This window comes from Panicum virgatum, chromosome 6K (genome assembly GCF_016808335.1).
Source record: "Panicum virgatum strain AP13 chromosome 6K, P.virgatum_v5, whole genome shotgun sequence".
Taxonomy (NCBI): domain Eukaryota; kingdom Viridiplantae; phylum Streptophyta; class Magnoliopsida; order Poales; family Poaceae; genus Panicum; species Panicum virgatum.
In genome coordinates, this window is record NC_053141.1 from 31,471,524 (window position 1) to 31,497,744 (window position 26,221).

Consider the following 26,221-nt stretch of genomic DNA (forward strand, 5'->3'; position numbering starts at 1 on the left):
TACTAAGGGCGATATTGAAATACCGGCCATCTTTATCTTCAAGTGTCTTGCCAAACACTTGGGTAGTACTTCTTCAAGTATCTTCCATTCAGCGCCCTAGTTAAACGTTCTCCTTGCAGTGTCTCCACCATATAAGAATTTCCGAAGATAACCTTGACAATCTTGTATGAACCTTCCCAACATGGCAACCACTTGCCAAACTTATTGCTCTTTGTCCCAAGAGGCAGAATTGTCTTCCAAATTAGCTCACCAACTTGAAAAGATTTAGCCCTTACCTTCTTGTTGTAAGCTCTAGCCAGCCGAAGCTTGTCCTTCTCAACTTCCTTCAAAGCATGTAACCATTTGTCGCTTACTTCATCAATATTATCCATCATCAAATCATGGTAATCAACAATGGAAATGTCATTTTGTTTAGCCAATCTATAAGCGTCCAGATTTACCTCAACGGGTAAAATGACCTCCTGACCATAAACAAGCTCAAAAGGAGTAACTTTAGTAGCACCATGCCTAGATATGCGATGAGCCCATAATGCTTCAGATAAAATCTCATGCCAACTCCTAGAATTTTCTTCTATCTTTTTCTTGATGAGCTTTATCAAGATCTTGCTACTAGACTCGGCCTGACCATTGGACTGAGCATAATATGGAGATGAATTGAGTATCTTAATTTTGTAAGATTCGGCAAATTCTCGCACCTCCTTTGAAATAAATGACGAACCTTGATCCGTTGTCAAAGTTTGAGGAATGCCGAATCTATGAATAATATGCTCCGTAATGAACTCAATTACTTCTCTATGTGTCATATTTTTCAAAAGTACCGCTACGGTCCACTTAGTAAAATAATCTGTTGCTACCAACACAAAGCAATGCCCCTTTGAAGAAGAAGGGTTAATTTGACCAATGAAATCCAAACCCCATCCTCCGAATGGCCAAGGCTTAATAATAGGATGCAATAACATAGTGGGCACCAATTGAATATCACCAAACTGCTGACATTCTTCACATCCTTTATAATGTCTAAAGCAATCCGAAATCATACTTGGCCAATAAAAACCGGCTCTCCTAAGCAACCACTTTATTTTAGGAGCCGATTGATGTGTACCACAGATGCCTTCATGCACTTCTCCCATAGCAACACTAGCCTGATCGGTCCCCAAACATTTAAGAAGAATATCATCGGCGGTCCGACGATAAAGCTCATCGTTAACCAAAACATATTTAAATGTCAAACGCCGAATATTTCTTTTTGCACCACAACTAGGGTCTTTCAAATATGCTATGATAGGCATCCTCCAATCTTGCACTTCGGCCTCAACCTTTTGAGCAGGAATTTTAGCCGAACTGCTGTTCATGCCGTCCTCAGCGGTCAGACCGGTCTCTAGACCGATCAGACCGGTCGGAGCGGTCAGACCGGTCTCAGCGACCGGTCGGACCGGTTCGTCCAGAACCAGTGACTCGGCATTAATTTGTATCGGCTTTCTAATGTTGAAAAATTTCTTCGTCACATTATAGCCTGATGCTTGTTGAGCCAGAGCATTAGCCTTTTCATAATCTTCTCTTGGAATATGTCGAATTATAAATTCATCAAAGCAAGATATAATATCAAGGCATTTATCAGGATATGCATTTAAGGCTCCATTGTAACATTGGCATACCTTGGATACTTGCTGCACCACCAGAAGTGAATCACCAAAGGCTTCAACATGCTTTACGTCCATAGATTGCAAAAACTCCAATCCAAATAGAAGTGCTTCATATTCAACTTGATTGTTTGTGCAAAATTCTTTCAATCGGTTTGGCAACTCAAAAACAGCACCACTTGGAGAGATAAGAATATTACCAATGCCAACTCCTCTCCCATCATCACAAACCGATCCATCAAAATATAATTTCCATGGTGTGCAAGTAATATAGCCGACTCCCAAATTATACTAATCATTAATCCGATGTTCAACAATAAAATCTGCTACAATTTGGCCTTTCATGGATTTCAAAGATTCATAGGCCAAATCATATTCAACAAGTGCATAATTCCACTTGCCGATTCTCCCACTTAAAATCAGCTTTTGCAACATATGCTTGATAACATTGGCTTGGCAAGTAACTATAAATGTACTAGATAACAAATAATGCCTCAACTTGGTACAAGCATAGTATAAAGATAAGCATAACTTTTTAATAAATGTATACCTTGTTTCCGCATCAATAAGTCGTCGGCTCAAATAAGTAATAATATACTCCTTCCCTTCGGTTTCTTGGGTCAAAACAGCACCAATAATTCTATCTTCTGCAGCCACATAAAGCCCGAAAGGAACACCTCTCCTAGGCGCCTTAAGCACTGGCGGCGAAGACAAATAATTCTTAACTTTCTCAAATGACTCTTGCTGTTCTGCCCCCAAAAAAATTTAGCTTCATCTTTTAACTGAAGAATAGGAGTAAAAGAATCAATCTTTCCGGACAAATTAAATATAATTCTCCTCAAGTAATTCACCTTGCCCAAGAATTTCTGCAAATCCTTCTTACAAGTCAGAGCCTCAACACGCTTCATGGCTTCAACTCGCTTCGGATCAATTTCTATGCCTTTCTCATGAATAATAAAGTCCAAGAACATCCCAGCCGATACTCCAAAAGCACATTTGAGTGGATTCATCTTCAAGCCGTACCGACGCATCCTCTCAAGAGCCAATCTCAAATCAGCCAAATAATTACCCAAACCGGCTGATTTAATCACAATATCATCAATATATACTTCCAATATAACACCAAGTAAATCATGGAAGATCAAATTCATGGCCCTTTGATAAGTAGCACCGGTATTTTGCAAACCAAAAGTCATGACAACCCACTCAAACAAACCGATAAATCTAGGGCATCTAAAGGACGTTTTAGACATGTCTTCTTTGGCCATAAATATCTGATTGTAACCAGCATTACCATCAAGAAAACTAATAACACGATGTCCGGAAGCTTCATTAATCAATATATCGGCAATAGGCATAGGATATTCATCTTTAGGAGTAGCTTTATTAAGATTTCTGAAATCAATGCACACTATAATCTTGCCCGAATCTTTCTTCTCAACGGGCACAATATTAGAAATCCACTCCGCATATCGACAAGACCGAATATATCCAGCTTCTAGCAAGCGATTAATTTCTTCTTTAATTCGGTCATTCATAGCAGGATTAAATCTCCTAGCAAGTTGTTTATAAGGTCTAAAACCAGCCTTAATCGGTAGCCGATGCTCAATCAAATCACGACTCAAACCAGGCATTTCAGAATAGCTCCATGCAAAACAATCAACATACTCTTTCAATAACTTTATTAAGTCGGCTTTATATTCAGCCGATAAATTTGCATTTACAAAAGTCGGCCTAGGAACACTACCATCTCCAATATCTATCTTTTCTAAAGGATCAGCCGACGTAAATCCCTGGCCCAACTTGTCCATGTCTTCAATGTCTTCAATGGCCTCGCACATATCGTTCGTCCGCGACCGATAGTGCTCAATCCTCTCCATCAACCTGTCTGCCTCAGATCGGTCGGCTCTGCGTGCCGATCTGATGACCGGTCTGACCAGTCTGGACATCCGATCTGAACGGTCTCGCCTGAGTTGCTCGCTGCACTCATTTTACTTGCAATAATGCAGCCGATTCTCCATCGGCTTTAGAGTAGCAGGCACGAACCCGTCCTTGGTGCAACTGATCAACTCAAAATCAGACAGATCTAATCCTGATAAGCACTTGATGTCATCATGCACCCCAAGAGTATTGGAATCGGCGGTTGCAATGAAAGATGAAGTATCACCATGTACAAGAATTTGATGCAAAGTAGAAGGCACACTTTGATTGGCATGAATCCAATCATGTCCAAGTATCAAACTAATGTTACCTTGCACCTCGGAGACGAAGAAGGTTGTCACTAGCGTCTTGCTCCCTACGGTCAACTCCATCGAAGCTACCCCTTTAGCACCAATAGGGTCGCCTCCACCCACGCCGCTGACCGTCATGTTCATCTTGATCAGCTCTTCATCCGTCCCTCCAAGCTTCTTGTATAATAAATAAGGCATCAAGTTCACAATTGCCCCTCCATCAACAAGCATGCAAGAAATTGGCCTTCCATTAATGTGCCCCCTCATATAAAGGGCTTTCAAGTGATTGTCCGATTCTTTTGGCTTCTGGAATACGGCCTCACGTGGCCCAAAATTCAGAAGAGCCGCTTCCTCCTCATCTGAAACAACGTAATACTCTTCGAAGAAGCGCACAATATTTATCTCCATGTTGCTGTGCCCTAGAAGCTTCATAATCCACCAGCTCCTCATCACCCAAGGCTGCAGGAACTACTGGAACATCACCAAGCTGAAGTACCGTCTTCGGCCGTCTGCTCAACTACAGGCTCAACCGGTCTGACCGGTTACACCTGGCGGTAAGACCGGTCTTCTGCACCGGTCAGACCGATCACCTGGGGCGGTTCGATCGGTCCTGTTGACTACATAGTGGGCTTGGCCTGCCATTCCTTGGCCTGAGGAACCATTGGCCGATATTTGTTGAAGTGTTCATCTCTGAGCATTTTGGCCTCTCGCTCCTTCTGCTCCTGGCGCCTTAAGCGCTGCAATCTCCTCTTTTGTGAATGGCTTAAACCCGGCGGGCACCACCTAGGTTGATGGTACTTGCTTGCCGAGCCGCTACTGCTAGCCTCATGATCATTGGCCAACACATGCTTCTGGGAATCATTTTGAGCCGACTTACCAAACACCATCGGTTTCTTTCCAACATCTTTAACGACCACGTTCACATCACCGACTTTCACAATCTCATCGGCAGTGGTCTTCCCAGAATCAACTTGCATGGGCTAAACCTCACTTTTCTTGCTCTTGATACGATACTCCTGCCTTGGAGGATGAGATTGGGCCGGTCTCTGCTGTGACCGGTCTGACCGGTCAGGCTGGACCGGTCTGACTAGTGCAGCATGATGCTGCCGACCAGATTGGTGCGGGCCTAATTGGTCATGCACCGATGCCCTGGAGCCTTCCCCTTGGTAATGTGGAGGATATGGCATGGGAAAGCATTGTATCCAGACTCCTTCATATTCCCACACCAGGTCTGTAGCATTTCATGCCGGAGGCATCCATGGCATAGTAGCATACGCCTTTTTGGGCGGGAACATAGTAGCGACATCACCTCTGCTTTTGTTGGGTCCTTCCATCATTGGAGAACCACCTCGACGCGGGGGTGACCAAGATCTCTTTTTTAGCGGCTGATCTTGTTGAATGGACTTTGTGTACTTATTCAGAAGCTGGCCAAAGATTGGTTTCTGAGCAAAACCTTTCCTTGAATCTTTGGCACATTCTGCTTCCAAGTACCCTCTTCCGGGCGCTTGGGTTTGAAAGTCCTTGGTCGGCCCTGAGGCTGACCGGTCTGACCGGTCGGTGAAACCGGTCTGACTGGTCGGTCCTGGACAGCAGGCCGACTTGCAGCAGTAGAAAAATTTTCTTGCTCCCTGAGCACTTGAGCTTTGACAGTATTTTTTATTAGCTCGCCATTAGGAGCCTTTTCCAGAACCACCTCCCTGGCCAGAATTTTGTCATCGATATTTTTTGGCCTTGACTCACCAATCACCACGTTCTTGCCTTTTGCTCCTTCGGCTTGTTCCGGCCGAAGCAACACCTTTGCATTGCTCAGATCAATTGTATGTGTGTGGTGTGAACAGGGAATGGTGTCTTATCTCATCTCAGGAAAAATCAATCCTCCTACATTCATGGCCGATTGAACTTGGCGACGGAATACATTACAATCATTAGCCGCATGAGAATGAGAATTATGAAATTTACAATAAGCTCGCCGTTTTAACTCCTCAAGCGGCGGTATAACATGAGTAATCTTGATATGTCCTAAACGCAATAATTTGTCAAATATACGATCACATTTAGAAACATCAAACGTAAATTTCATCTCTTCCTTCTGATTCTTTTGAACCGGCTTAAGTGATGCACATGAAGAAGGTTTGGCCGCCGACGGCCAAACAAATTCAGCAGTGTAAACCTCTTTATCCTCATCGCTCGATGAATCAGAATCATACTCAACAACATGGGTATTTGAACGATGAGGTTTATATGCATCTTTAAATTTTTTAAACTTAGTCTCTTGTCTCATAGCTCGAAGTTGCAAACCATTAATTGAATAATAAACAAGACCTTCGAGTCTTTCCCCAAGATGCAAACGTAAACCACCAAGAGCAATATCAGCTAAATCCTTTTCAGGAATAGTTAAGTTGAAGCATCGGTTTTTAATACCCTTAAACATTTTGAAATAGTCCGAGACTGATTCATCCCGGCCTTGTCTAACCGATGTCAAATCTGTTATTTTTGCCTCATTAGCCCCATTGTAAAAGTGATCATGGAAATTTTTCTCTAATTCGTTCCAAGATTGGACCGAATTTGGGGGTAAAGATGCAAACCAAGAAAAAGCCGTCATAGTTAAAGATAACGAAAATAATCGTACTTGCAAAGAATTACTGGAACCAGCCTCACCAAGCTGAGCCACATACTGACTAATATGTTCCCAAGTTGACCGATTATCATCCTCATTGAACTTAATAAAATCAGGAACCCTCCACCCCGAAGGGTAAGGGACTAAATCGAAAGCATCAGGATACGATCGCTGATATAAGCGGCTTTTACTAGGAGCTAACCCTAGTTGACTCAGCTCGCTTCTAAAAAGTTGGCTCAGATCTTCTTTTATTTTACTTAGATCAGCCTGATAATTTTCAGCATTCGATGTTTGAGCACCAGAATTTGGACGATTCACTATTGGAGCAGTATCACTCATCGTCTGTACAGCATTGTAAGGGCTATTTCTAGTCAAATCGTCCCAAACATCTTGTGGCATAGCAGGTGGAAAAGGTGGCTCGCCATATGATCTGGTGGTATATGGCGGAACAAAGCCCTCCAATTCATCGGTTCGGCCAGTAGCATCCGAACTCGGAATTGGCGCGAGTGCGGGAGTGGACGCCAAGGCCAGCACCATGGCACCGGTCTAACCGGTCTGAGGGACTGGTCTGACCGCACCTGCCGCTGAGGCAGTAGTCTGACTGGTCGATGTGACCGGTCGGACCGGTTCGGCCGTGGTTGGCCGAACGGTGCCTGGCGGTGGTGTCTGCCCAGTGAAATAATTCGGTGGCATACCATACTGTACATTAGCATTAGAAGCAGGCGCTACCGAACTCTGAGCAATATCCTTAGTGGAATAAGAGGTATCTACAGATTTGCCCTTTTCCATCTTATCATGCATGTCAAACAAAAGATTTTGTGTGATAGTTTGCGACTTTTCAAATTTATCCACAAATTCCCTCAAGAAGTGAACAAGAGGGTCTTTAGGAGTACTTACATCGGTCATAGGAGAAGTCGACGTCGTAATAGGCGGAGCAGGCGGGGTAGTAGATTGGATCCCCTGCATGATGAATTTTTCCTTCTCGATCACACCTTGCCGAGTCTTCCTGTAGCATGCAAGCATCCTCGCCTTGATCTCCTCGTTCCGCTGTTTGAGGTTGGCCTCAAACTTCAGGCACTGCTCTTCGGGCAGATCTTCGTAGTTGATGTTGATGGTATTCGCAGGATATACCTTGGAAGCATCTCCTACTTCACCGGTCATTGTAACCAATGTAGATTGTTTCTTCTTCCCCAGCGGAGTCGCCAAAAAGTATGTTGACGCTTTTCTGGTCAACACACCGGAGTGCTAGCACACGCGGATCGTAACAATCATCACCAGTTGGCTTCAGACGGCGACCGGTCAGACCGGCCTCTCCAACCGGTCAGACTCAGTTGAAGGCAGAAATACGCGAAGATCTAGAACCTCGAGCTCGGGAGGGACCCCGTCGGAGCTTGAGGAACTAGGGTTGCCTTGAGGTCAGCAGGCCACTCAAGACGCCCTTGAATGCCGTAGAGACGAACAAAGAACAGCAAAGAGGTTGGAAAAGATTAGGGTTTGAGAAAAAGAGTAAAAGAGATTGTATTGATTCGATTGTGGTTAGAAAACCCTCAATCGGCCGGAGCCTTTATATTTATAGGCCGGGGAGGACGTACTCTTTTCAAATCAGGTTACAATAAGACTCTATACTCAAAACCCTAACCCTACTCGGATTACAGGCCAGACCGGTCTGACCGGTCGGCCCAACCGGTCAGACCGGTCGGCCTCGGTTATTGCCAATTTTGGCCTCCAACATCATTACCTATATATTCTAGCCCATGCGAGATTCCTATTTTGTCCCTGCTCCATGACACCTTATTCGTCACCTCACGATTCAACCAGACTCTCTCTCTCTCTCATGTTTCCTTCTCGCTTGTTGCCACTGCTCATCTTGCCCGATGCCACCGCTCATCCCGCACCCCATGGCCAGTCCTCTCGCCTGCCCCTACTCCTCACATTGCTCCTCTCAACCTCCACCATTCCTTCGTAGGCATCATCACCCACGCCCGCAAGCAAAGCTGTTATGGTTAGGTGAGGATAAGCAGTGCTTACCGCTACTGCCTCTCAGTGTTGCTCCACCACCTCCGCTTCTTGTTACATTGCCGCTCATGCTAGCTATTGAGCCGCCGCATGCAGTGGACCATGTGACCAGTCTTACCTCTAACTGTTTGCCTAGTATGCAAGGATCTGAGGTTTCATGTACTAACCACTATGAATTCACTACTACAAAAATGATTAACTGAAACCGGCAAAAACAATTAACTGAGGCATTTTTCAGAAACTGCCTTAGAGGCCGGGCAAGCGGCAGAGCAGAGCAGGGGAGAGTGTCCCCTCCCCTCTCTCTCTGTTTCTATGGCGAGTGGGGCCCGCGAGTCAGGATTTTAGGGTAGATTTATTTCTTTTTGTTGATTTTGGCTGAAATCTTCCAATATCTGTAGAAATTCGTAGAAAAATGCTTTAAAGGCAAAACTAGTTGCTTTAGCTTCGTAATTTCATGCTCTATTTGATAGAACCATGAAATGGGTAGTTTCATCACTTTTGATAGATGGTTTTGATTGCACTTGTTTATTGGTAATTGAGACCGAGAGCACCTCCTTCCGGACCTAAAGTTGAACTGGATCTGATCAATGCACCCTCTCGTCTTCTTTGATGGAGACACTTCAGGCTAAAAAGAAACTTAGAACCAAACCCTGTCGCCGCTTTCCACCATCCCGTTAAACCCTAGTTGTAGCGGCTGTTGGTAAATTTTTTTGTCCGTGCAGCCTTTTGTGAGTTTTGCATTGTATTGCGTTGCATCATTACTTGAGTCTCATGCTTGGTATTATTTGGACCGTTCTGTGACAGCAAGGTCATGGTAAATGATCTATTTTCCGAGACAATTTACTGCCCACCTCGATTAATCAAATAAAAAAAGAAAAGCCGTCGATGAGCCCGCTGAGCCCATCACAGGCCCGCCAAACCCATCTGAGCTGATGCGCCGCTTGCCGCGGCGCCCACCGCCGCCCGATGCGCCTGCCGCCCATCACCGCCCGCTACGCCGCCGTCGCTCCGCGCCACCGTTTTGCGGAGCCGCCGCTCCACCGCCGCCGCGCCCCCGCTCGGCGCAGCCGCCGCTCCATCGCGCGCCGCTGGCCTCCTGCGCAGGAGAGAGAGAGAGAGAGAGAGAGAGAGAGAGAGAGAGAGAGAGAGAGAGAGAGAGAGAGAGAGAGGGAGAGGAGTTAGAGAGGGAGGCTGACGGGTTGAGGGAGGGAGAGGAGTGAGAGTGGAGATGAGAGTCCCAAATCCTAACTCGGGTATATATATGGAACCCTGGTAAAGGGCCTTCTGGGTCTCGATATTTTCCGAGACGGACCCTATAGGATGCCCGCCTCAGTTAATCGATTAACGGAGGTGTTTGGTTTAGAACAACTGTATCGGTTAATCTATATTAACCGAGACGGTTATTTTAATGGTGCCCGCCTCGGTTAATTGATTTTGAGAGGTAGTTTTTTTAACCGTCTCGGTTAATCGATACCATTAGTTTGACGCCTTTTGGAGCGCATACTGGCTATAATGAGAGGTCGGTTAGATGCAACCTCATTAGATGATAGTATGCTGGGGTGATAGAGACTTACAAACGAATGGAGATTGAAACGATGCAGCCCAATCCGCCCATGTTGCAGCCAGGATTCTACGTTACTTAACTACTCCTAGGGTTTTGGCGTTGAGATGATTTGTTGTTGAATGTGTGATTGTTTATGCCTTCTCGAAAATTACATATTTATAGTCCTAATGGTAGAGTCCTAATCGGTTACGAACCGTTACAATTACTTGCTGATAAAGAAAAAGCCGAAATCTAAATGCACTAGGACTCCATCGTCTTCTAAAAGATGCGGATCCACGAAACACCACCGCTGACACCATCTGTTGAAGCTAAAACGCGCCGTCAAACAAGCCTGTCACATGTACCTTGCAGAGGGCTTCCTGCAGCGCCTCTACGAGATCCGGTCAGACCTGTTTGGTGGCCGGTCAGACCGGTTTCGCTGGGAAACACGACGACGATCCAACGAACGCCCTCCTGGGAGGGACCCTGTCGGGCAGGCGCACCTGGGGTTGCCCTAGGCTCGGCAGGCCAGGTAGGGTGTCTTCAAAAGCCATAAAGATGAAGGAAGAACATCATATCGAGGTTGGAAAAGATTAGGATAAGAAAAAAGGTAAAAAGATAAAATGTGTTTGATAGATGCGATTGGATACTCTCAATCGGCGATTTTTTTAATACAATTTTTTACTCAAATTACAAATAAATAACATTGATCTGAGAAATTTCAAAAATAAGCTATTGTCATCTACTAATATAGAAATCGTCCACCGGTCAGACGAAATACTCTAATTTCATCGTCCCATTGGATGAAAATAATAAACTGTACGTGTGTCAGTGTATTTCGTATTTTCGGTGGACGAAATTAAGTTTCGTCTGTCGGTTGGACAAAATTGTGAGATTTCATCGTCTGGTGGGACGAAATATAATTTCATCGGTGGGTTGGATGATATTTCGGCATTATTGGTCTGCGTCGTCCTCCCCCCCCTCTCTCTCTCTCTCTCGCCGCTCGCTCCCTCTCTCATCCAGGCGGCGGCGGCAGTGGGCTGGGCGAGGACGCGCTACGCAGGGCGGAGGAGGCAGGCACGGGGCGGTTTTGGTGGCGGCGCCGGCTGTGAGGCGGGCCGGGCGAGGCGCTGCGGCACCCGCCCCCTGCCGCGCCGGCGCCGGGCTGGGGTGCCTTACGTGCCTCCGCCGCCTCCTAACCCTGTGCCCCGGCCCCGCTGCTCGCCGGCGCGCAGGCGCCGGCAGCAGTCTGCTACTGGCAGGGCTCGGGGCAGGCCTGCGGATTACCCCGGCGGCCAGCGGGGTGCCCTGCAGGGTTCAGGTATATTTTTTTTTCACTTTTTTTACAGTTAATAAAAATATTTAGTGTTATTTGTTTTTATTTTATGCAGATGCTACATTTAGGAAAATAGTTTTTGAATTCGGTGCTCGTTATAGAATCAGTGCGTAGTCAATTGTACAAGAACTACAGATCCTGAACTATCATTATAGAATCAGAGCTCAATTTGAAGCTTATATGGGCGTGTAGTAAACTTTTGTAGCATTCAAGGTAACACACTAATCATAATCACGCCCTACTGACAGGAAAATAAATATGGAGTATCTTGTATCTTTTGTCTCACCATGATTGGCAACAACTGGCTCAACTATTTTTGACCCTGAGTCAACATTAAGCACATATTCAAGTATTTTAAGCTCAACACATATATGTATTTTAATCTGTTTGACATCAGTATATTCTGTTGGAGAGCCTTATAACATGAAAAAAAAGTTTTGCGACACTGAAACTTATAAAATAGTTGGAGAACCTTACAAAATTACAAAAAAGGTTTCGCCATAGTAAATTTAAGTAAAATGAAAAGCTTCCTGTTGTTGTTGTGTTCATCCGTAATGGTAAAAAAATAGTTTTGCAGATGGATTTATGGTAAATGTTAGACTGAATTAGGGTTTAGTTTTATTTTAAATTGTACATCGGTTAGTGTAGGCTTTAAACATTCAACATAAATTTGGTATGGATTAGGCATTTTGATAAAGTGAGGTTTGCGGTAAATCTTTGACTACATTAGGGTTCTTATTTAATTGAATTTAGCTATAGGTTAGTGTTTACATTATCGGACAACATTTACACTAAATTTTGAATTCTGATATGAAATGTAGGTATATTATTGTAGATTGAATTTTTTTTTGCAATTTATAACTGATAGTCTAAATTGGCAGCAGGTTGTAGCCATGTCAACCTTAATCAGAATCGGATATATTATGGCCAGGGAGAAGTAGTTAATGGGCCGTCAGGGGTTGATTTAGGTCCGTTTCCTTATATCACCGTTGATCATCCGCACCCTGAGAGTGCGAGCATAAGGGATATGAAGGATTGGTTTATAGCGATGTTTCAACTAGATGCAAATCTGTGCTTGGTCATGGTTCAATGCCTGTCTATTATAGGCATTAATCCAATCGTATATGAGCTTCTAGTTACAGATCGAACATATAAGTGGAGGAAATGGGTAGAGTGGTACAGGCGGTGCAATGTTCCGTTAACTATTTTGGTGCAGCCATGTCCAAAAGAGGTGTTATGTGAGGCAAGCTCATCGCAGCCAGTTGAGAACGAGAGTGCCTGCTACGGTGATGTGAATGTGGAGCAATTACAAATTAGAGAGGAAGGTGGGACCGAAAGGGAGGAAATTGATGTTGATGGTGTGGCTGATGCTGGAGAAACAGTTGAAGGGATTGTTGACGATCTAGCAGCCATTGACCGCAACGCCATTGAAGAAGAGGAAAACCTGAATATGGAGGACGATATTGATGACGATGAAGAAGAAGATGATAACATGGGCAGTCAGGCACCGATTCCTGAGGAATGGAATAGTCCTGATCAATCGATTATAGAAGCTATGGACATGCACAAGTCTTCGTACCAATATAGTTGTAGCGTGATTCAGCCGGGTCAATTATTTCCTAATGAGCAAGAATTGAAGGACACGGTTTTACGGTGGACGGTGATGTCATTAAGAGAGGTGTATGATAAGGTTTCAAGCCCATCAAAATACAGTGTCAAGTGCAGGGCCACGGGATGCACATTCTACGTACATGCCCATGTGCTGAAGAATGAGATCCATTGGGTTGCCTCTATCGTGCAGAATCACAGCTGCATGTTGCAGAACTTAGGTAAGAGGCATCGTAACTTGACAACGTCTCTGATTGCAAATGAACTATATAGTGAGATAATTGAAAAGAGAGACATGGAGTGCTCATTCATCCAGCGATCAGTTTGTCGACAATTCAAATATGACATTACATACCAGAAAGCTTGGCGGGCCAAATAGATTGCACTTGAGAAGCGTTGGGGCTCATATGAGGCCTCATATTGTAACCTGCCCCGTGTGCTTGACATTTTGAAGGAAAGGAACCCTGGCACGTGCACTGCATTCAAGGAATCGGTCTACAATGGATAGGCAAATGTGTTTAGACATGCTTTCCTATCTTTGATCCCTTGCATTGAGTCATTCAAGCATTGTCGACCGTTGCTTTGTGTGTATGGGACGTTCTTGACGGGGAAGTATACAGGTCAGATACAAACTACTATTGGAGTTGATGCGAACCAGCAGATACTCCCTTTGGCTTTCGCCTTTGTTGAGGGTGAGAACAAGAAATGCTGGCTATGGTTTCTCAGGCATCTTAAGATCGGTGTTGTGCAGGATCGGCCAAATGTTTGTCTCATTCATGATCGGCTTGCGGGTTTATTGTCAGCAATTAAGTCAATGCAAGAGAATGCAGATGAGCCGGCACCCTGGCCTGACCTGCAGAGTAGGTGGTGCATGCGCCATATGGCTGCCAATTTCTGCACAAAATTTAGAAGCAAAAAACTGAAGGATATGTTCAAACTATTGTGCTGCCAAAACCAGGAGGGCAAGTTTAATGCACTGTGAAAGGAATTAGATAAGCTGACACAGGCTCATGTCACTGAGATGAGCAAGAAGCCCATGACAGATGACAACCCTGGGGTGACTCCTGGACTACCAGCACTCGGTGAAGGGCTAGATGATCCTAGCATACGGTGGCGAGGGGGACGATAGATCAAGTGCTTCTCTCGCTGGATAAAGGCGGAGCCCAAGGAGAAGTGGGCATTACTCTTTGACACATTGGGTGCTAGGTGAGTAATTTATGTAATCCTAAATTTCGTACTCCGTTTTGACGTGATTATCACTTCGTTTATGTTAGGTGGGGCATAATGACCTCGAACCTAGCTGAGGTTTACAATTGGGTGATAAGAGGTTTGCGTGGTTGTCCTCTAGTAGGGATTATAGAAGGTATGTTGTATGGCATCATAAAATACTATCAAAAGTGTCATGTAGAGGCAGTTCTTCATAGCACTAAAGTGCAGACACCATATTGCAACAAGATGTACATATGGATGGAGAAAGCTGTTGCTAAGGCATCGCAACAAATAGTTATTGCAATGGGCACGCATGACAACCATTTTGAGATAACTATTAGCGCAAAAGGAGGAGTAGGAAGGGAGACAACCCTTGCAACTCATCAAGTCAACCTCGGTCAACAATTTAATGGACAAGCGGAATGCACCTGCAATAAGCTAATGCTTTTACATGTTCCTTGCTCACATGTGTTGGCTTCACTTGCGCAAGTTGGAGTTTCCAGTGGGGGATGTATCTCTACCTTTTACTTGAAGGAAAACGTGGAGCAGACATGGAGTGGGAACTTTTATGGATTCATGGCCTGTGGAGATTTCTCTGTGTACAATAAAGACCTGCCAATATGCCTTCCACCAATGGACTTGCTACGTCACTCTCATGACAGAGTGGGCTGTCGTCAGACAAGGCGTATACGCAACGATATGGACGAATCGGAGGCAGGAGGTCCAATGAGACGCTGCAGGACTTGTGAACAGTTCAACCACAAAACAATTGATTATCCAAGCAGTAGTTCTGACCCCGCAGACCTTCAGGGTGGAAGCACCTCAGAAAACCCGCGTGGAAGGGGCCGTGGAAGGGGTCGTGGGAGGGGTCGTAGCGGACGACATCTAACGCTTGAGGACTACGACTATGCTGTTTGACGATTCTTGTATATTGGTGCCTTAGTGTGCACCCCGTCTTATTTGTAATATGTAGTATTGGACCATTGTATTGCGTATTAGACCTGTATCTGTTCGCTATGTTCAAACATATTGTTCGACCTTTTCCTTCTTCGTACTAGTCATGTACAATATTTGTAGAACGTTGTACTGATGTGTGACACTTTAGCTGTCTAGCTTTTAGTGCATAAATAATTGTGTGAAATTAGTGTTTTTCTTTGTTTGATAGTTAAAATTTTGTCAGTGCAAAGACAGGGGTATATTTGTAATTATGAGAAATTACTAGCCCCTTTTTGCAAAAAAAAATTGGCTTATGGAGCAAATTCAACTTTTTAAAGGGCCTTTTTGCAAATATGCTAGTAATCATTACTTTGGCAGCTTTGTTGCAAATAAGTCCCAAAATTTATTGAATTTTGCTACCAAAAAGGTATTTTCTTTTATTAATTCGAGCTCTTTCAAACATTTCAAAATATTTCAAAATCCTTTGATCTAGTGAAAATTTGCACAATATAAAAGTTGTAGATCTTGAAAAACTAAACAACTTTCATTTTGGGCACTTTTTTATTTGAGCCTTAGAACAGTGGGAAATTTTAGTTTACAGTTAGACCCCTAAACTTTTCATCTTTTACAAACAAGTCCCCATCTTCTTCTCCTACCTCCAGCTCACTGGTTTTGCACAGTGCCGCCGCCGCCGCCGCCGCCATTTCCCCACCGCGGGAAGACATCCCTGCCCCCGTTTGGCACCTCCACCGCTTCCACGCGTCGCCCTTAAGCACCTCAACCCTATTCCGCCGCCTTCGCTGGCTCCCAGCATGCCCGCCACGCCGCACAGAAGCTCCCGCCGCCGCCGGTTGCCGTGGAACTCTTGTTCCACCACTAGTTTCATTTCCCCGGCCTAGTCTATCTCCGAGGAAGCCCCGCACCCTTATCCTCCCCTCCCTCAGCCTATAAATTGGCCGGCCACCCTCTCCTTCACCACCATCCGCCGCCGCCACCCTCCTTTAACATCGACGAGCTCTGCTCGCCATTGATCCATGGTTGCAGTGCAACCCGCCCTCTTCCAAGCTTACCAGCAGCTCCGCATTGCTCCAGCGCAGCTCACCGGCCACTCCTCTCCTGCCCTTGACCGCCGGAGCACCGCCGTCGACGAGCATCTTCGCCGCCGCGCTCTGTCCAACGCCGACGACTACCCTACCGGCCACCCCCAACCACACCACCACCACCCAGAGGTTTGCCTCGAACTACTCTACCTCCCTAGCCCCTCGGCCCTCGCCGCCGGGATCGGCCGGACCCCCCTCCCCTGCCATCGGCCATGGGTCAAGGACCCAATTGTGTTGATTTTAATCTTTCTAAGGACTTTTCTTCAAAAAGATCTGTTCCTTTTATTCTTTTTCTTGTGAACTTTGCAAAATCCTAGAAAAATATAGAAAAATCAGAAAAATGTGAAATTAATTTTGTTGTGTTCCTTTTATTTAACTCTATCATCTGAGGTGATGAATTTGAAAAATTCTCTTGTGTATTTATTTCTAAAAATAGGATTTATTTAATGTCCTTTTTACTTATATCATATGTTCCAAAACTTTTCTCTTGTAATCTTTGAGCTATGTGCTATATCTAGTACATCTAGCTCTTCACAAATTTTTTGCAAAACTTTTACCAAGCTTTAGCTTATACTTTTATTTTTTTTTCTTCTAATGTCTTACTTATGTTCTTTAGGATTTATTTTAAAAATCCTTTTTATAAATTGTTATGTGGAAATAAAACCCCTTTCCATGCTATTTCATGGAGTTTATATGTGCCCACCTTTACTCTATAAACAATTGCCCAGTAAAGTAAAACTTTTAAGATTAATCTTAAATGTTTACTTTATTGGTTTCCAACTCTTTAGTGAAGGAAAGCTATACTCAAGCACTTCACTAATTTCCAATCATTGCATTGCATATAGAAACAACGTCGTTAACAGACGGAACATACGAACTTATCCAGGAGCCAGACGAGGATTTCTCTGAAGCTCAAGTTAACACTGTTGAAATAACTGAAGTCCTGAACTCCGATTCGAAAGACCCCCAACATACTGACCCCATAAACATCTCTATAGGCAAGCCCCAGTGCATAATCCTATTATTTTAAATTATGCAACTTGTTATTATTTTCTTTTGCATTTAAGTTATCGGAATTGTATGAAAACCTTAGTTGCATAATTCTAGATACCTATTGTTTGAACACTAGAACTGAGTCTGAATAGATGCTATGCTAATAGGACCGGTAAAAGTCGAGTGATTGCCTGTCACTCGCGAGCTTATAGGAGTTGATTATTTATTTTCTTGCAATCACTATAAGGATCATGGGCGGATTTGTTGAAGTCCGTCTGTGTTGATGAACTTAATAAGGCCGCAGTGTGTGGTAGCGGTGGTTAAGCATTTGAAAGTACTAGCCACATGCCGTAAATATGGTATGCAGCAAGCCTAGTAACTGATCAGCCCGGCAAATGGACATACCCCCCACTCTCTCGTAGAGATAGGAATTTAGAATGAAAGTTAAATTATGTTGCAACAACCACGGGTGCAGAGAGGGTCGGGCTCTCTGTAGTCGGGGAGAGTGGCACTAATCCATGAACCAGAATGAGAAGCAAACGGTTGCTTGGGAGTGACTCATCAGTGCTCCAAGCGTGTGTGTTAGGTTTACCCTTGCAAGGTTGGAAATTCGATTCAGAATCGTCCGTTTCTCGCGGATATTGAGACTGCTTGATCCCTTTGCCACATAGAGTAAGAAGTGGAACAATTATGATACTTAATCTTGTTGAATGCAATTAAATCCTCTACCATGTTTGTATAGATAGGTGCTTACCTTGACTGATTAATCCAACTAGAATCTGAAAGCTAAAAATTGAAAGTAAGGATCTACTCTTTGTTGCTTTTCGGCAAAAGAAACCCCAGAACCTTCAAAAGATTTGCATATCTAGTTAAAGGGCTGTTATATACTCAGACTTGCTTTTGGCAATGTTTTCAGGAATGCCTTCTGATGAACCCAACATTAGTAATGACTTGGCCTAGTGTTTTACCACCTGGCTGGTCTATGGAATGGGAACCATCTTCGACCTGTAATGACTTTGCTGAATGATGTCATGTTTGGGCTTATCATGACATCTATCCTGCGATGGTTGTGTAATATCGTGTTTTACTTTTCCGCTTAGTTTCTGTAAAACCTTTTTAAAAGTTCTTCAACTTTCTAGCTCCAACTCTGATGTAAAGTACACTCTTATCTATGTGCTGTAATTTATTGTGGAATTGTTGTATCTCTGACTCGCCTTCATGCGGGATGTATACTTGTGTTACGGTCCGATATCAAGTGGTTTCATCGGGATATTACCCGATAGACCAATGGTTATACCGGCTGAGGTGCATTTAGATGTTTAGTGCACTCAAACTGGTATAATTCACACTAGTTCTGCCACATGATGTGTCTTGTTGGATCTTGTCTATATCGTTACTTGTCATGTGTAATAATTCTTATGCCTTTCAAGATTTTCTATGCTTACAAATGTCTATACAATTTTCTATGTTTTTTTCTTTGTTTGTGTCATGTACAAGATTTCTATGCTTTTTTCTTTTCGTATGTCTATACAATTTTCATGACAAAGTCTGGCTAACTAAAAAATTTGTTTTTGTTACAGGATGGAGATGCTTAACGAATCCATCGACCGACAGCACCGTGCTTACGTGCACGTCACACAAGGGAACGATGTTGTCCCCGTTCTTCGCGCCCGAGCGCCGAAGAAAGCTTGACCTATTCACCCCCAGTGGGTTCCTAGGTATGTGTTTTTATTGGTTCGCTCGTGCATTTATACATTTGCTAATGTCTTTATATTGTTCTAACCGGATGTGCTTTTTTCTTAGGTTGGCGCGTGCCGGGCTACTTCCTCTTGCCCGCATGATCGAAGCGACGGGGGATGATGCAGATGATGAAGATGACGACCACGAGTAGCCGGAGAGGTCCAGACGGTTTCTGTACGACCAGTCCCTCCTCTAGGCCTTGGTGGACCGCTGGAGACCCGAGACGCACATGTTCCACATGCCGTTCGGGGAGATGGCAGTTACTCTATAGGACGTCTCCATGCTGACTGGGCTTCCAATACGCGGAAGCCCTATTGGACCGTCCGTGACATCGGTCACCTGGTGTGAGGACTTGGTTCACCGGTTCTAGGGTGTGCTACCCAACCAACAAGTGGACCTGACATTTTCAGCAAATAAAAAACACAGACCGCAGCTCCAGTGGCTAAAGTTGTTTAGGGTAAGTTAATCATTTTGAAGACTTCGACTACACATCATTTTATTAAGTATCTACACACTAACTCATCAATCCCCTGTTATGCAGCTGCAGAGGACGGCGGACGACTACACGCCCTACCAGCTTGCTCGTCACTTGGAGGCGTACCTGTTATGGTTGTTTGGTTGGGTCATGTTTACTAGCTCACATGGAGACACAGTAGATGCTCGTTGGATACCCCACGCTAGAGCTATTGCTGACAATGAGCTGGACGAGATTCCTCACCTTTCTTGGGGTTCGGCGGTCCTTTGCTGGACATATAGAGGTCTATGTCAAGCATGCATTAGGAAGAAGCCGAACTTCAACATGACGGGTATGCCTCTACTAGTGAACCAGTGGTCCTACGAGCGGTTTCAGGTTGGACGACCATACTTCCAGCCGGAGCACTACACCGCGGAGTTGTACGGAGCGGGTATGATCGACAGGCCGACCATGGGCTCCCATTGGACAAGACGTCGGGTACATTGACTGCCTAACGTATTCAAAATAATTTCAGTAACGAATCTCATACCATTACTCAAAATTCGTTGTCATCAGTTTTGAAATGCAGAAGTCAACAAACTCGATAGATTACACATCAAATAATCATGTGATCTTGATGTTATTCAGTTGACTAGGAACATTTCCCCATTTTTCATTTCTTTAGGCATTATGTGTCGTTTACCTTTTTTTTTAAAGAAACTACCACATACATAGTAAAAGGACAAGCCTTTATCATGACCAATTTTGTGCTTCAAAATTTAATAAGGTAAACTTACAGATTTATTAGACTGGTGTGACATCCCAAAAATCTATCAAAATTAAATCACGCGCTAAAATATTTTTTCCATAAACTTTTCATCATTGAGCTCAAAATCCTCATAAAACCCTGAACCCTAATTCTCGGAATCTTTCTCTGTTCCAAACGTCCAATTTCCAACCCCCCGACCCCTTTCCCTGTGGCCTCGTCTGCACGCGCACGCGACCGTTGAGCGTGGCCGGCCGGCCCCGCGGTCGTCGCCGCGATCAGCGCCGGCGCGAGTCTCTCCCTCTCTCTCTTCTCTCTCTCTCTTCCCCTTTTTCTTTTTCATTTTTCATTTTCCCTTTTCTTTTTCCATTTTCTTTTTCCTCTCCCTCTCTCCTTCCTCCCTCCCCTCTGCCGCTCTTCCCCGCGCACTGCTCAGCTCGCCGCCACGCCCTGCTCCCCGTGCGCACGCGCGCGCACTCTCGTGCCGCACGCACGCGCGCACGCCCGAGCTCGCCACGCCCGCACGCGCACCTGCCTCGGTGCCGCCCGCGCCCGCGCGCGCGCCCCCGATCCCGGCCTCCCATCTGGCCCGCGCACCCGCCGCGCCAAGCACCGCCGCTGCGTGAGCGCTGCTGCGCGCGCACGCTCACGCGCGTGCTCCACGCGGCCGGGTCACCCGCCGCGACGCCCGCTGCCAAGCCGCCCGCTACCACTCCCCCGCCCAGGAATGCGCGCACGCGAACCGCGTGTCCACGCTGCATGCCGCGCCGCCCGCCTCTGGTGCCCTGCCCTGCCCGCACGCGCAAGGCCACTGCTCCCACGTGCGGCGCCCTGCCTTCGCCGCCGGCCGCCCCTGTGCTTGCACAACGCCGCCTGCTGCCGCTCCCACCTGCCCGAAGCGTCTCATCACCTCTGCACCCGCCTCGCCACCCGTGCGCCACTCCACGATGGCCGTAAGCAGCCGGAGCGCCATTAAAGGTACCCCGCGCCGCTCGCCGGCCGCCACCACCGCGTTCCACCGCCCCACCGCCTTGCTCGTCCTATAAAAGGGCCCCCGTGCCGCTTCTCCACCACCACGGCCACCCCAGCCTCCGCACGCCCCCTCCTCCCTAACTCCGCAGCGCCGCCACGCAGAGCTCTAGAGCCGCCGCCGCAAGCCACCGCGGAGCCGCCTCCTCGCTCCACCTCCGCCCAAGGTGAGGGGCGCAATAGATTCCCCTTGCTCTCCTCCCTATTTCCCCCTTCTCTTTGGCTGCCATCAAGCTCCGCAGCGGCACCACCATGGCCGCTGCCGCTTGCCGCCGTCCGCTCTCGTGGCTGAGCCGCCTTGGACCACCCCGGCCCAAGCCACGGCCAGGGATCGGGTCCTCTCTCCTCCCTCTTTCTTTTCCCTCACTCCGGAGCCGCCCTCGCGCCCCAAGCCGCCGGCCCAGGCCGCCGCCGATGTGCGCCACCCCCTCTCCTGTTTCTCAGCGGGGGAAAGGAAGAAGACAGGACAAATATGCCCATACCCCCCTGCCTTTGTTCCCATTCAAATAAGAACCCTTCCAGTCTATGGCTTATTTGCAAAATAAACCTTCCCTTTATTATATTTCAAAATAAATCCTTCCCTCATGTAAATATACTTCTAAACAAACCCCTGACCTCTTTCAAAATAACCCGGGTAATTTTTAAAATACCAATCAAGCCCCTACCTTCTCAGAAATAATTACAAATAGGTCCCTGACTCCTTATTTGACCCCTGAACCTTTATATAACCTATCATTTCATGCGCTAAACAATCTCAGATCGACCTGATACTTTGACATGCCTCTCATAACATAGTGTTAGCCATGCCATTGGGAAACCGCCCAAAAATATTACTTCTATCTCCATATCTTAATTGTTTCCGATTCGAGCTCAACGATAAAGCTTTTATTTCTTTTTCTTGATTGTGTGCTTGTTTGTATACGTCGTAGATCACGGTGTGAACGAAGGAGAGCCCACCGACGAGCAGTACTGCGAGCAAGCGAACGAGGACCAGTTCTGCGACCCTGAGCCCGAAGGACAGCACTTCGATCAGGAAACCCCGGAAGGATTTGGAGACGGCAAGTTCAATCCCATCCTTTGATGCATGCTTTTCTCCTAGTTTTTATAAACACAACCTATTGGCCTGTTTTAGAAAATTGATATGTTTTGCCTGCTGAAAACACTGTTGGATAGCCACCCCTTGATTTGTTATAACCATTCCTTGACCACCTAGATTAACGTCTGAATGTGTTGTTTGGACGTTAATCACTGCTAGAACGCTTATGACCTCATACACAATACAACTTGTTTTATAAAGAAAATGTGTGTGTGTGTGGGAAGGGAGAAAAGTGGAATTTCGAAAGATGAATTTAGACGGGATGGATGGCATTTCTGTTTGATTTGCCGATGGGTGTGCTCGTGCTTGTGTGGAAGAGCAAGGAAGGGAGATATCCATCTTGTCACAATTAAGGACTGAGTTGGTGTGTCATCTCACCTAACTCCACTATCGTGCAAACCACTCGACCATTGAATGGGCAACGGCTTAGCATAAACCCCACTAGTTAGTCTGATAGCCATCAGGAGAGCTGAGAGCAACGGGTGATCAAGGAGAAGGGATTAGCTCTGTGTGACTTATGCCCCGGTTAAAACCTCTGTGATAGGTCAATGACCCCTTGGTGGATACCGTAATGGCTAGTCAGGTCTAGCTAAGGTGGGTAATGGCTTTGTTGGGATCTGCACCGACACTATGGTGATCGAGTTGCGGTACCCCGCTTATGGGTAAAGTTGCACACCTCTGCAGAGTTGAAATCTAATCGAATAGCCGTGCCCACGGCACTGGGCGAGTTACGGTGTGGTCACACAACTAGTGTTTATTCTGGGAAGGGATGGGTTGGCGTGAGTTGTTTGGGGAAAAGTGTCCGACAGTTGTGCCGTGTGCTACAGCGGATGATGAGTCCGGTAGTAGCTTAAAACTTGGATCCTGTGTGGGTCAACACTACGTGTTACTCAGTGCAAGAAAAACATGCTTTGAAAAACCTTTCTTTCAAATGAACCCCTCATAAAATATTGCTTTCCGCAAATTAAACCCTAGCCTTATCCTTGATTTACACTGTGCATTATATTCTATTTATACCCCCTCCATGGGTGTGGTTGGACTTGCTGAGTACATTTGTACTCACTCCATTCTTAATTCTTTTAAGAGGAAGATCCAGACTACGTTCCCGAAGACGTCGAGTAGGGTACCGTCCTGCACCCAGCCTTGCCTGTGGATAGGGTCACCCGCAGGAAGTTTCGTATGGCGCAAGACTCTGATGACCCCCTCTTCGTAGTTAATGTAGTTGTGTGGGTTTTAGTTGTAATCCTCGCGATAGTGGCGCTTCACTGCCCATTACCGCGTAGAGTTATACAGTGATGAACCATCTGATGTAATAAATGTGTCATCAGTCTCCTGGGACTGATGTTGGTATCACATTTAAGTCTTCTCTTATGAGGGGACGCGTCAGGTGGTATCAGAGCCGTAGGTTGGCCGTAGGACATGACCCTAGGAGTGAAACCCATCTTCAGGCCCTTTTCACATTAGGATCTTTCCTTACTCAATCATTTTTCCACACAAACACTCACCATTGGTTCTTGCCCTGTTCTAGATGGCTGACAATGGATGGAGTGGCGGAATCTGCCACGCAGAGCCCGGCCTTCCTAAGTTATTGATACTTAGCCTGAAACACGTCGGAGTGGTGGACCCACCAGAGTACGTCTACCGGTAGTACGACTCCAGGGGCACTCTTCGGTGCGACATGATGATCTTCGTGAGAAAGAGCACCCGCTACCCTGATGTGGACCCTTGGTTCATCTCCACCACTGGCTTTCGCTTCCCTGACACCGACCGAAAAGCCACCCGTAAAGCCCTGCGACGTCTGCGTGTGATCTACAAGCACCATCTTCAGCAGACTCCTATGGGATTTTTCCCGCCTACGGAAGGAAGAGGACGCACATGGATTGCCCGGATGAGAGGACTTGGGAGAGAAGAAGAGGACTTAGAAGATACGGTCTCCCTCCTATCCATCTACCTCACCGGCCTGGATGAACTTTACCGCGAACAAGCGGCACAGTTGAAGCAACAAATCCACAGGGCAGAAAAGGCAACCCAAGAACTGGAGGAGCAATGGACAAGAGCCGCACGTGCCGAGTATTCCCTAGCCGCTCTCCAAGCCCAAATGCAAGAATACGAGGCTCGCAGAGCAATAGGTGGGTGGATAGAGGAAGAAGAAGAAGAACCCGAAGAAACTCATTGGGATAAAGGTACTCAGACCGAAGATGATGTGATGGATCAGTGTCTTCCACCAAAGAAGCTCCCTATCCGGATCGAGAAAGAGTCCCCATGATAGGAGTAGCACTCCGAGCTAGGACCCTATCCTAATAATCGTGTATCCATGAATTCTGTATTCCCCATGTTGCAGTAATAAATACCATCTGTCCTCTTTGTACCCAAATACTCGTGCAAAATTTGTTCACCCTATCTTTGTTTTCAGATGGCTGAGGAAGGATGGACCCAGGGCAATTGCCAAGCTGCACTTGGCTTCCCCAGTCTATTGATCAACGCCCTGGAAAGCCTTGGCGTTACGGAATGCCCAAGGTACTACAGCAGAGAGTACGAGCACCATGGTACCCTCCGCTGTAGGGTAATCCTGGTCATCGCCAGGAGTGACCGCTACCCCGACATCCAGCCATGGCGAGTGACCGCTACAGGATTTAGGCACCAAGAAACCTATCCCTTGGCCGTCAGAAAGGCACTCCGTTACCTGTGCTGGAATTTTGAAAGACACCTCGCTTCCACACCAATGAGATTCTTCCCGCCGGCCATCAGAACCCCAGTTTGGGAAGCACGCATGAGAAGTTTGGAATGACGCCGCCACGAAGAAGACCCTTTGTACCAAGTGGCTACTTATCTAGCCTCCTTGGATCAACTCTTTGACGAGCAAGCCAACATTCTGAGGGAGCAGACTCATCGAGCTGAGCAAGCAGAGCTCGCAGTAAGACTGCAACAGATCCAAGCAGCCCAAGCCGAGGCAAGAGCTGCAGCCGCTGTAAGCAGCGAAGCAGTTGCTCAGGAGAACCTCAGGCAAGCCCGAGACCGGCATATGCAAGAATGGACCAGAAGTGGAACCCCAGTCCCGACAATTGGGGAAGACCATGTTCTACTCGGGACACCCGTCATAGGATGGGGACCACTCGTGATAACCCCACAAGCCCCACTCGAGAACCCTAAAAGGTCTACTGCCGCCAATGAAGGAGAAGCTGCTACGCAATCAAGGGAAAACGGAAACCTGGAGGACGGCGAGCAAGGACTACTCGCACACTCCGCCCCAGAAGAAGGCTCGCCCCGCGAGTAGAATGACCGACGCCATCCTAGTGTTGCACCCTCCCAAGCCCCCTTTGGCTTAAGTTGTACCCTTAAGTGTGAACCTGTACCTGGACGTGTAGTACGCGTTTTAGTCTTGTCCCCGTGTTGTACCCTCCCTTGCAGTAATAAAGTTGTTTGTGCTTGTTGTTTGCTATGTTTGTGTGCTTGTTAGTTGGTGTGCTTTCGGCAGAAGGTAGATTCTACCTTTTCAAAAGTACGAATTAAACAACTTAAACATCACTTAATCCCAATCTCACAAAAACTCTACCCAATCTACAGATGGCTTCCCGAAGCATTACGAGGGCCTCCCGCATTCGGAACCCTGTAGTCACTGGTACGGGAGTGCAGCCTAATGGACAGAACCCCGCTCAGGAAGAACAGGAAGTGAGCCAGAACGAAGGAGAAAATCGAGAAGTGCCACTGCCACCACCACCATCCCTCGGAGACCTGGCACAGATAATCCACAACCAGACCCTCATCCTAGAAACACTGGCCATTGCCCTCGTAAACAAGCGGCCCCGAGAGCAAACCATGAATGACAAGCTGACAACTTTTTTGAGGACCAAGCCGCCCACCTTTGCCAGATCTAGCAACCACTTGGATGTAGATGACTGGCTACGCG

General features: G+C 46.3%; 1 protein-coding gene across 1 annotated transcript; it reads left to right on the forward strand.

Annotated features, from left to right (window-relative positions):
* Nucleotides 1–11,019: 11,019 nt before the first annotated feature.
* On the forward strand, nt 11,020–15,279 carry LOC120713635. Its single transcript, XM_039999560.1, has 2 exons — nt 11,020–11,368; nt 12,268–15,279. Exon 2 carries the CDS (start codon nt 12,411–12,413, stop codon nt 13,368–13,370), a length of 960 nt encoding a protein of 319 aa, XP_039855494.1. The 5' UTR covers nt 11,020–11,368; nt 12,268–12,410; the 3' UTR covers nt 13,371–15,279.
* The last annotated feature ends 10,942 nt before the right edge of the window (nt 15,280–26,221 follow it).

What these genes read in the sequence shown, in the direction of transcription:
- LOC120713635 (XM_039999560.1), top strand. Translation starts at nt 12,411, where the DNA reads ATGAAGGATTGGTTTATAGCGATGTTTCAACTAGATGCAAATCTGTGC.